This window comes from Brachionichthys hirsutus, chromosome 6, assembly GCF_040956055.1.
Source record: "Brachionichthys hirsutus isolate HB-005 chromosome 6, CSIRO-AGI_Bhir_v1, whole genome shotgun sequence".
In the NCBI taxonomy this organism is placed as follows: domain Eukaryota; kingdom Metazoa; phylum Chordata; class Actinopteri; order Lophiiformes; family Brachionichthyidae; genus Brachionichthys; species Brachionichthys hirsutus.
In genome coordinates, this window is record NC_090902.1 from 8,060,486 (window position 1) to 8,071,689 (window position 11,204).

Genomic DNA, 11,204 nt, shown 5'->3' on the forward strand with positions numbered 1-11,204 from the left:
GAGTCCAGGAGAAGACGTGTTCCAGTTGTTTTTATACGCCGATGCATTCTACCTTTTTATTTCACATTCTCTATTCCACTAAAGTTTTAAACTTTTTTAGAGTTTTTTTGAGAGTTCACTGTTGAAACATGCAAAGGCAGTGAGTCAGCATTTCTGATGGCTGAAGGGGTTATTTGTTTTTAGTCTCGGTACCGTTTACCTCACCACAAGCTGACGTGCTGCCTCCTCAAGCCGCCACGTCACCACTGCAGATAGTATCTATGCAATTACTGTTCTCTTTTCATTCCCTGTGGAAATGAGGCTGTTTGCTGCCAATTCAACAAAGTATTTATTGTGGATTACCCCCCCATAGGAGGGGGGGGTCACTGTATCCCAGGTTGTAGATTACCGACCAAGTCAGGGCCAGTGTTTTGGCACAAGCCTTTTTGCCAAACAATTTACTCACGTGCCAATAGATTTGTTTTTTTTTGTTACCATGTGAAGAATCAATGTCGATCATTTCATGTTCTATTCTCTATTTAAAGATCAGAGCTGTAGGAGTGCCTTCAACCAGAGAATGAAATATGACTGACTTGGTGGCTGTATCTTGTACTATCATTTCTCTTAATTCATTATATATAATTAACACACAAAATGCTGATGTGGAATATTTTTTATCTTGTGAACCCAAGTTGGAGTGCAACCCATTTAGCCTGCATGCTTGCTGTCTGAGAGAATACGCACTTTATATTCCCACGACGTTTTTATTTCCACTGCGTGAGCCATTATCACTGTATTTCAATTAAATTGAACCCATTTCAAAATTGTCTACATCTCGATGCCATGTTTCTGCACCTCTCATTTAAAAACCCAAAAAGCATTCAGTGAAAGTGTACAGCAGTAACTCTGATTATCTGTTTAAATGACCGGATTAGAACGGCTTCCATTCAGAAACATTTAATCTACAAGACAAAACATACGACCTTATATTCACTCTGTTGGTACTTTTATTCACTTTGATGCTCTTCACTTGATATCATGTATGTTAAGGTAATAATTCAGAGAAACAGAAACAGATATTTTTTTTACAGATCAACTTGATGTCAGCTAATTTCAGGTCCCAATGTATTTCCTTCTGGGTTCACTGAGGATGATTTCTCCCTCTTTCATTGCTTTCCTGAATGACTGAACCTGTGAAAAAAAACAAATGTCAGAAACAGATAAACATGAAGCAGATAAGCCTTATTAAAAAAATGTCTTACATCTTATGAGTTGTAGCTCAAAAAATACATTTTCTAACTGCGTGTACTCACAGCATCAGAGCGGTATGTCCAAGGAATCGCCCTGTACACCATCCTGGTGATGCCAGCCTGTTGGCATCGCTGTGCCAGCACCTCCCCCACAGCCTGACAGGCTGCCACACACTGTGTGGATGCCAGCTGCTTCTTCATTGCCCACTCCTTGGTTGAACAGGAAAGCACCGGGACATGAGAGCTGCTGGAGAATACTTGAGCTGTCACATGTCTCTGGGTGCGGGAAAACACCAACCTGAAAAAAAAGAAATAAAAAGAAATAAGGACTGCGAGGAAGAGAAAAATTAGGGATTTAATTCACGACTCATGTACCGGTAGGTTATTTTCTTTATGCAGTCAGGCCTCCCTTTAGAATGAGCTCTCAAAAGTTTGAAAACTTTCTGTCTGACGTTCTAACGTGACGGACAACCTTCGCCAATGTCCCCCCCCCCGCCCCCCTCTATAAAACTGACCTGTGGTAGAACTCCCGATGGGGCCAGGTCGTCTTCCACCCTCGGTCCTTCACAGCCAGAGCCATCTGCTCAAGGTTCTGGGGGTTTCTGTTGACGAAGGTCGGGTTCACGGCTTCATTCTCCTCTTCCCTTATCTCGGGTTGAGGGGCTGCGTGACTCAGAAAGCGAGCTGGGTGACAGAAAAGAGGTTCCGGAATATTTACTCCAAGACGAAGATAGGAGGTAAGGTCAAACCAGTTATGTTAAACTGCCAGTATCTGACGATATAAGAAAGATAGAACTTTATTAATCCCAAAGGAAATTCTGATTCCAGATTGATCCTTTGAATTACAGAAAATACAAAAATAGAAACATTCAAAATAATAAAGTGCGTGACATACACAACTGTATTGCACGTGGTAATATCGATGGGTAATGATTATTAGCTGTCCTCCCTGCAGAACGGGGAGGAGTTATGCAATCTGACGGCCACAGGTAGAACAGACCTCCTGTGGCGTTTTGTCGTTGTTTTCGGTAATTAGTTCGATTTAAAGCAAAATTATTTACGTAATCTAATTAAATATTAGAAAATAACAAATATTAAATAACTGACATTAGATAGACGCAGAATCAACGGTAGTAAGTTGATAAAATCCACACAAAAAAAGCATTGAACAGATGGAATAAATATTAAATAACCTAACGTACCCATCTGCTTTGAAGCCACCGCTGAACGGCACCGATGACCTCCCAACATCCGGACACGGTGACACACTCCGCTCAAAGCCATTTCCTGTTCATCGGTGTTCAACTCACACTAAATTACGTCCAGCCACGTCCTTATAAACGGATACAGCCAAGAAAACAAACAGAAACACCTTTTACCGCAGGGCTTCAAACGAATACACTCGAGCGATGGGCAACGCCATCTTTAGATTTCTGACATCCGGTTTACTTGGTGCCACGTGAAAAGCGACACGGGCAGAAACAAACACCAGTCCTTCAAAAGGTCCGAGAACTAGTACTCCCGTTTCCCATTGAGAAACTACGTTTTCTCAGTGACAACACCGAGTGATAAAAAAACAAAAACAATTTAATTCCGACATTTGTACTAAAAAAAATATGATGGTTCAGTTTACTAACCAACAACTAGTGATTGTTTTCTTAGTGATGCACACTCCACTTTATAGAAATGTAGTTTACATTCATAAATATATTTGGCGTGTAGTTCGTTATGTGATATTTGCAATATCCTATTACTCCTCAGATCCAAGTACTGTGTCTTCCGTCAGATTCATGAATGATGATATACACTCGGTAACATACGTTTATACAACAGGTGAGGCAGATGTTCAATGAATGACATTCCACAATAAGATTGCACAAGTGAATCATTTAATTTCAATTCAAATTTGATCCATTTTAAAGTGCAAGCTGGCAGAAAAAAAAGACAACTGTCCTTTTTGATTTAAAAAAAAAAAGGGACAAATAAACAATAAATAATTACTGTTGTGATATTTCCTAACGGAAATGCTAGAGTAAGGCACATGAAAAAACATTCACGACCTTTGGATATCCGTTGTATGTTGTGCATGGAAGACTTGACAGTAGTGGAAAAGTACCTTTGGCTAATGAAGATCATTCAGATTACTTCAAGGATCCTAAATAAGCATCTAATTTGAACAAAAAACAACCATTAAACCATTATACCTTCCCTTAAGCTCCAAACAGGATTAGCATAAGATAAGAGTCATTAGAAAGTAGTACACAACACTGACGGTAAAAAGAATTAGCAAGGGGATACAAACAAATATTTTTTTCATTTCATACAATTGTAATAAATTGTACAAGGAATAATTTTCATTCTTCTGATGCAAAAATGAAATTCTACATCACAATTAACGAAACTATTTCATTGGCTAAAGGAAATTAAGTACCATTGTTGAGATGGTCATTCTGATGTGTACAGATTCAAGTACTGGGTATAATGTACATCATTTAACATAACCATCTAGCAATAATTAAGCAATCATTTTTTTCAGTTATATATTAGTTGATGCATTGATGAGAGATGAGAAAGAGAAAGGGCTCAGCTTGTAGCCTGAGCCGCTGTAGAATTTGTTCTGAAACTCCACCCTGTAAAACAGAGAAGTAAAAATCATCACCCAGCAAATACAAATCCCAATACACGATCCAATTCTTCTACCCAGTTAGATTCACGGCATGCTTCCAGAAACAATCGTTTCCCCATCGTCCTTACCAGTGTAGACGCAGTGCATGCAGGAAAGCCGAGAGTCCTTCCATGATCAGCAGGATGGCGACAGTCAACAGAGCAAAGAAGGCAAATATCACAAAGAGGATGACCGATCCAACGTAGCCCTGCCATTTCAGGGCAATACGCAGCACCATTATCCACAGCACCTCCGACAGCTCTGCAGACACAAAGGCCATCGGTGTTAGTCCGGAAGAAAGAGTACATCGCATGCATGTGAACAACTGTCTGGAAAAAATAGAACAGTGTGTTCATGAATCACGCAAGCATCGTGGGGGCATGCTGCATTTGTGCGCGTGCGCCACTAACGTGCGTGCGCCAGGCTGAGAGCCCAGAGTCGGAGGTAAGACGCGGTGTTGGAGATGCAGCCCAGGCAGTACTCGATGGTGTGAATGGCCTGATGCATCAGCACATCTGCAGTGTCGAACGTCTACAGACAGAAAAGAGTCCCGACGGTAAATCATCTTTTAATCTGCTCGGCCGCCCGAGTCGCCCGGGGCTTCCGGCTTTACCTCATCGGCAGCGTCGTCTTCCAGCTCGCCCTGATGGGTGTTGATGTTGCCATCGTCAGCCACCAGCGGACGCCTGTCTTCCCGCTGATGTCACACAGATCCAAAAGTCTGACAAGACAATTCTTCCAGATCTAGACGAAAAGGTTCCATAAAGTCCATTCAGACTCACCGCTGGACGGCGTCTCCTCCTGAACGTGACATACTCGCACATGGGCTTCCCCAGCAGGAGGACGGGGACAGAACACACGGCCAGTACCACCAGCACCTGCTGCACCACCATCTGCGTTACAGGAAGGAGGGAAGGTTTTAAAACGTGTTCACTTTAACACACTATTCTGTAGACGTACAGTTTAAAAAATTATCACGTATTTACTAAATAATACATAGCATGTAAATTCCATTTAATGGTTTCTGGGTATTTATTCTGTGATTTCTTTTGCTTCTGCCAAGGAAACGACTGGATATGTAGCAAAGAGGTTACATCGAGCTTTTCAACTCCTTAAAACCATTATTTTTTACTTCTAAACATTGCATGTCTTGACTGCTGGGTCTGGGCAGGGGAGGTGTGTGTTCCGAGTGGCTTTCTAGTCACTGGTTTTGACCACATTAGTAAAACAGCTTGCTGATGGATCATTTTAGAACCCTTTAGGTTTCTCACATCCTCAAAATGCTTCAAGAACATTCCCTTTTCAAAATAAAAGTGTCATACTCAAACTTTATGGTGATTCTGTGAAGCATAGGCTAACTTGACGAACAGTTTACACTGAGCACACACACACACACACACACACACACACACACAAACCTGTCCCCTATAGAGCGGAGGGTTCTGAGGGTTGTCTGTGAAGAGGAACATGTCTATGAAGTGGATGAGTATGCTGGGAGCGACTTTGGCCTGGGCGGGGGGGAACACGATCCACTTGTAGATCACCATGAACAGCAGGTAGCCAAACAGACAGAACATGAAAACCAGCTCAGGGATCAGCACGAAGAACACACTGCGGATCTGACGAAAGTGCCTGGAGAAAACAAGGACGAGCGGGGGCGGGGAAAGAAACGGCGAAGGAATGTCAGGGTGAATGAGAGAAGAAGAAGAAAAGCCAAAGAGGATTTACTAACCAGTAGTTGAAGAATGACAAGCAGACTCCGAAAGTCATGTGGATGACACCGATGATGACCGACATCTTCATCTTGTACGAGTTGAGGAAAACTAGTTTGTTGTTGGCCAGTCCCCAAATCTGACAAAGACAAAGCGCGAGACAGAATCAGGACAATGCAGGGACAAAAAGACGAGCGCATGCAGGAAAACGGACTGCCGTACCGGGTCAATGCCAAAAGGATAGGGGCTGGTGAAGACCCCGGACACCGTTGCATCCATTTCCAAGTACTTGTACTTCTCCAGGACCGAAGTACTGCAACAAATAGTATCGTAAGTAAGATGGAGCAGAAACAAGGTGAGGGACAATGACGGGGGGGGGGGGGACAAACGCAAGATCGAATGTCCTCACTTCCATCTGTTCTGCTGAAACATCGGGCCGACGTGCCAGCCGGAGCGGAAGACGCCGAGGCCTCTGCTGAAGCATTCGTTATAAACGGCCCCCGTGTAGATGGAGAACAGTCCCATCAAGAGAATCAGATACCTTCCTCCAAACATCATCCTCCAGATCTGAAACACAGACACCTCTTTTCAGTATTCATCCAGCGCACAAGACACGCCGACATCTTACGTTTGCGTTTTTATATATATATGGTTTAAGAAAATATATCTGGCATACTGTAGCTCTAAATTGGGTGAAATTTATTTTCTCCTCTATTCCAGATGTTTTGGAGACATTTTAATTACCTCATTGTTGTTTTTGTGCAATTTGGGGTCCTTCTCCTCCAGAACCATCCAGAGAGCAGCCAGTGTCATCAGTATGCCATGACCCACATCCCCAAACATCACAGCAAACAGGAAGGGGAAGGTAATTATGGTGTATACCGCTGCAGAGGCATCGAGAGAAGCGAGACGTGACGCGGCGCGTCCAGCCGAACGGAGACTTTTAGCGCCGCTGCAGCCCTACCTGGGTTGACCTCGCGGTAGCTGGCCACGCCGTAGGCATCGACAATGTTCTGGAAGCCCGCCGTGAAAGAGTTGAGGGGAAACAGGGTGGGCGGAGGGGTGGAGGAAGGCAGGCGGTTGTAGAAAGAATCAACGCCGCTGCCGCTCTTCCTCTGAGGATAAAAGGTAGGATCAAAATGAATTGGTGGAAAGGAGTCGGCTTGCTTCATTCATCTAAAACGTCTGCATCTTCTCACCCCTCCCTCTCTCAGAGCGCTCTGCAGTTCAGGCAGCTTGGCGGTGGGACACCAGGCCTCGGCGATCAGGCATTTGTCGGTGACGGAGGGGCTGCAGAGATTCAACACCATCTGGACGGCCTTGCACTTCTGCACTTGCACCTTCCACTGGGGCAGCAAAGCCAACGCCCGCATCAGCAGCTGCTGCAGGAAGGCCTCGGTCTGAGACAACACCTGGAGCAAAAGGGAAGTGAGAGCAAGTTCTATTTCTGTGCTGCTTAATAAATGAATGATACTTACAGATTTAATATCTTCAATTCTGCTTTGAAGTCCCTGGAGAATCTCCTCTCTCTCCGTGCTGCTCTCAGGATATGCAAATGTCTGCGTGTGGAAGCTGCGAGGAGGGAAAACCAGAAGATATTCAAACCCTGGATTGAGAAACGCTTTCAAGGAAGAATTTCACACTCACGCCACAGGATCACCTGCAAACACGACAAATCCAGACACGTTGGACCTGTTTAAAAGGTGCCTCTGGCATTCCAATTAGAATAAGATTTGATCTGTCAAAAAGCAGTATTTTTACCCTCGCCGAAGAGGAGGCGAGGGTATTGCAATTGGGTGCGTTTGTTTGTCTGTCTGTCTGTCTGTTTGCTTGTTTGTCTGTCCGAGCGCATAACTCAAAAACTAGTAACCCAATCAGCTTGAAATTTTTACACAAGCAAGGTTCTGTCCGTAGCTCGGTCCTCCCCGAGAATGGCGTTGATTCTAGAATTATTTTTACATCTGGAATTGTGCCTGTGCTGCAAAGTGTCACTTTAAGAGGGAGGGACACGAATGGCATGATGGGAAAAAGAGTCCAGAAGGAGTCTTGTAGTACATTCCGGAGCAGCAAGCTAGAACAGGTTTGGCCCCTCTGATCCGGAAGCCCTGTTTACTGTCTCACAAGATCCAATAGTCTTTTGGAGGCGAGGGTCTGCAATCTCTGATTGTCTTTCTAGTTTCACATTGTTTTATTGATGTCTTTATGGAATCAGGTCTGTAAAACGACCACACACAAAAATTCACCGGTGGAGAAGTTTACCCACCAATCACATATCTTCTTCACTTTCTGTCCGATCTGATCTCCCCAGAAGGAAATTAAGAATACTGTCCATTGCACCATTTCCCCCTGCAAATGAAGAAGCAGCTGCGTTAACACAGCCGGACAGAACTTCCTTTCCGTGATTGAAATCATCCGGAACTGGAACGCTTTGCCTTTCAACCCGCTCCCGGTTCCTACCGTGTCCGGATGTTCAAGACGTTCCTCCATTTCTCTAAAATCCACAATAATATATCCACGACACGCTCGCCATAGCAGCCGCTCAAATGAGGGGACCTTCCAAGGATGGACCACTCCGGCCACAAAGCTGAGAGAGAGAGAGAGAGAGAGAGAGAGAGAGAGAGAGAGGAGATGAGGTCTCTGTTCACGGCAGAGGAAAAACAATGGTTGAAACATAAGAAACGTAGCTAAATAAAAACCTGAGGCGGACGTCTTGGCGGTTATCAAACAGGCTTTGACTTTCCAGGACCGTCGGTGGAGACTGCGAGGTGAAACCCAAAAAACAGGTTTTGTTATTCTCGTTTGCAATCGCCCTCGATGAAACGGAAACTTAAAAAAAGGTCCCTGCCCACCTGCGAAGCGACGAGAGAGTGCGTTTCGTTCAGGACGCCTCGGCACTGACAGAGCTGGGTCAGCTGAGCTCGGAGGTTGTCTCTGTTCCTGGACACCTAATGTGTGGGGGGGGGGGGGGGGATCAATCATCGGTGAATCATCAGTTAGTCTTTGATTGATCGTGCCTGCCCCCGTCTCAAACTCTCACCTCTCTGAGCTCTCTGGCCAGCCGCTCACACTCTTCCTCTATGGCGATGAGCTCACGAGGCTGCGGAGCCGAAGGAGTCGGGCATGGAGGAGGAAGGGGACCCTGCAGGTGTGGAGGCAAGGAGCGATTGATCTCCAGCTCCAAGAAGTCTGATCGATCGATAAGGAAGGTCAGAGAGAGAGAGAGAGAGAATAGCGAAAGGTTAAAATAGATAAATGAAAACGCCCGCGTGGAGCAACAAATAAAACGCTTACTGAAGGTTTTCTCCAGTTCTTCACATCTTCTCACTTCACTGACAAACTTCCTCTGGAAGGCGTTGGCGTTGGGATTTAACTGAAAACACGGGAGCAGATGGGAGAGGAAGTGGGTGACGCCTGTCCGTCTGACAGGAGACGGAAACGCTGGCTTTGGCACGGTGATTCAAAAAAAAAAAGACCCTCCATTCATCATCCGTTTCCAGTGCAACATGAATAGAAACTGACAAATGAGTCTCTCACCACATTGTGAGAGGCTAAATCAAGGGGGGGGGGGGGGGGGGGGGGTTACTCACGTCTCTGAACTCCACCAGGCCCAGCTCCCCCAGTTCACTGACACAATTGTAAGCGGAGCCGGACTGCAGGAAGAGCTGCACCAAACACACCTCCTCGCTGCGAAACAGGGAGCCCATAGCTGCCTGCGGAACGCCAGTGGAGTCACGAATTAATTATTGGGGACGTTTGTCAGAAGAGGAGCGATTCGGTCCAGAGAAGGCCGGTTTTGGTCGGCAATGTGACAAAGGAGAAGTTCAGGAGTGGGAACTGAAAAAAGAGGAAGCATCAAATGATGAGCGTGAGCAGGTGGGAATTCCATTGTTTCCATGCGAATCTGCAACCAGTGTCTCCATAGTTACACCGACCGACTGACCGATGCACAGGAGCAGAAGCTCTGCCGTGCGTCAGACCGCAAAGACTTTTAAAACGGACAAATTCTACGTGAAGACGCACTTAAAAGATGATTTAGACACACACACACACAAATAATATGTCACTAAAAGTATGCTAAAGTAGAAAATAGCATTTCCTTAAACCCATTTAGGAAGCTCAGCTGTTTCACTTCTGTAACATCTGGGGGGGGGGGGGGGGTTCACTACACCCAGCTCTGATGAAACACAGAAGCGGCTCCTATCTGAGTTTAAACAGCGGATTCACTTTGATTTTTTTGTCATCTGAGCAACAATGTCAGCGCAGAGAAGCTTTACGCAACATCCCAGCCGAGTTCTGGGTCTGAATGACACGTTTATGTTATAGCTCGTGTACTACAACACAGTACTCACAATACAGGAGAGAAAACTCAAATAAAAAAAAATCTGATACATGAAATGATTTTTGTAGAGACTATCCCACTAGTCAATGTTCTCACCGTTATATCTTTATTTGTACTTCCTTGATTACGATGAAAACAAGTAACTAGAGGTGTTTTAGGACATTTCAAACATATTCCAATCAAATATTTGATTAATCCAATCAAATATTTGATTGGAATATGTTTGAAATGTCCTAAAACACCTCTAGTTACTTGTTTTCATCGTACGGCTTGTATAAATATCATTCGTTGTTTTGTCATGTGTTTAAAACTCGTGCAAATCAATCAGCGCTGTGACGTTCCGATTAGAGGATCCATAGTGTTGATCGGGACAACTCCACGAAGCAAGAAGTAGTGTTTTAGTAGTGTTCATTTCTCGATCAATAACAGTAACAGTTCGATACTAACGCGAGTCGCCTCACCTGTCTGCCTCCGAACTCCTCCGAACACCAGCCGACCGTCCTTCAGAATGTTCGGCACCGCAACGAGCGCGAGACCGGGTGTGTTTATTATCGTCTCCTTCTGATCGCGCTTCCTATTCGCACGAGCCCCCCAGCTATGGCTTGTCTCGTGCTCCGAGTGACGTATGCCTCTCATCAGACCACGTGATTGCCAAAGTATCAAATGGCGGCTCCGGGCCATTAATGTAACATTAGAGACGCTAACGTCCGACGTTAGCTTGATGGTTACGGTAATTCGGGTAATAGGAATCATGTGCGGTTGTTGGTCTGCTAAAAAAAATAAAAAAATAAAAGGACTTTTATCAAATTATGGCCGCTATTTCAAACACTTGGAACAATGGCGTCCGATGGGGGTCAAAACAGCGAAACGCAATTTAATGCCCCCCTCAATAAATAAGATAGCAGGTTTGCCTTCGTCATATTAATGCGACGCTTAAAGAAACCGCCCGTCGTTAGTTCATCTCAGGTGTTTCACACTAATCGGTTAAATTGCCTCAACGTGCCTTTAAATTACACACGCCATAATTATGAACGTTAAACATTTGATTAGCTTAAAAAAATTACGTAAATTGCTCTAAATATTGTATTTAAATTGACATTCATTATTGCTACGTCAAAACATTTAAAAGTTTTAAAGGACGTCAACACAAACTTCAGTTCAGAAACTTAGCTTCAAAATACTTTGGAACTGCAGGTCACTTTGTGTGAAGCTCCAACCAAATGAAATACAGACACGGTGAACGGGTACACGTTTAACAT

General features: G+C 44.6%; 2 protein-coding genes across 2 annotated transcripts; both read right to left on the minus strand.

The window, feature by feature from the left end:
* Nucleotides 1-39: 39 nt before the first annotated feature.
* Nucleotides 40-2,661, minus strand: mrpl18 (mitochondrial ribosomal protein L18). The gene is made up of 4 exons (XM_068740059.1): nt 2,432-2,661; nt 1,745-1,913; nt 1,293-1,527; nt 40-1,170 (listed from the first exon to the last, which is right to left on the minus strand). Exons 1-4 carry the CDS (start codon nt 2,511-2,513, stop codon nt 1,093-1,095), a joined length of 564 nt encoding a protein of 187 aa, XP_068596160.1. The 5' UTR covers nt 2,514-2,661; the 3' UTR covers nt 40-1,092.
* A 440-nt stretch (nt 2,662-3,101) lies between these two features.
* On the minus strand, nt 3,102-9,310 carry tcirg1b (T cell immune regulator 1, ATPase H+ transporting V0 subunit a3b). Its single transcript, XM_068740467.1, has 20 exons — nt 9,194-9,310; nt 8,898-8,976; nt 8,644-8,792; nt 8,456-8,551; nt 8,303-8,364; nt 8,064-8,190; nt 7,870-7,952; nt 7,085-7,178; nt 6,806-7,018; nt 6,571-6,721; nt 6,351-6,490; nt 6,016-6,173; nt 5,829-5,919; nt 5,627-5,745; nt 5,313-5,526; nt 4,677-4,787; nt 4,508-4,591; nt 4,305-4,425; nt 3,984-4,155; nt 3,102-3,859 (listed from the first exon to the last, which is right to left on the minus strand). The coding sequence occupies exons 1-20, from the start codon at nt 9,308-9,310 to the stop codon at nt 3,766-3,768; spliced, it is 2,475 nt and encodes an 824-aa protein (XP_068596568.1). The 3' UTR covers nt 3,102-3,765.
* Nucleotides 9,311-11,204: the final 1,894 nt, after the last annotated feature.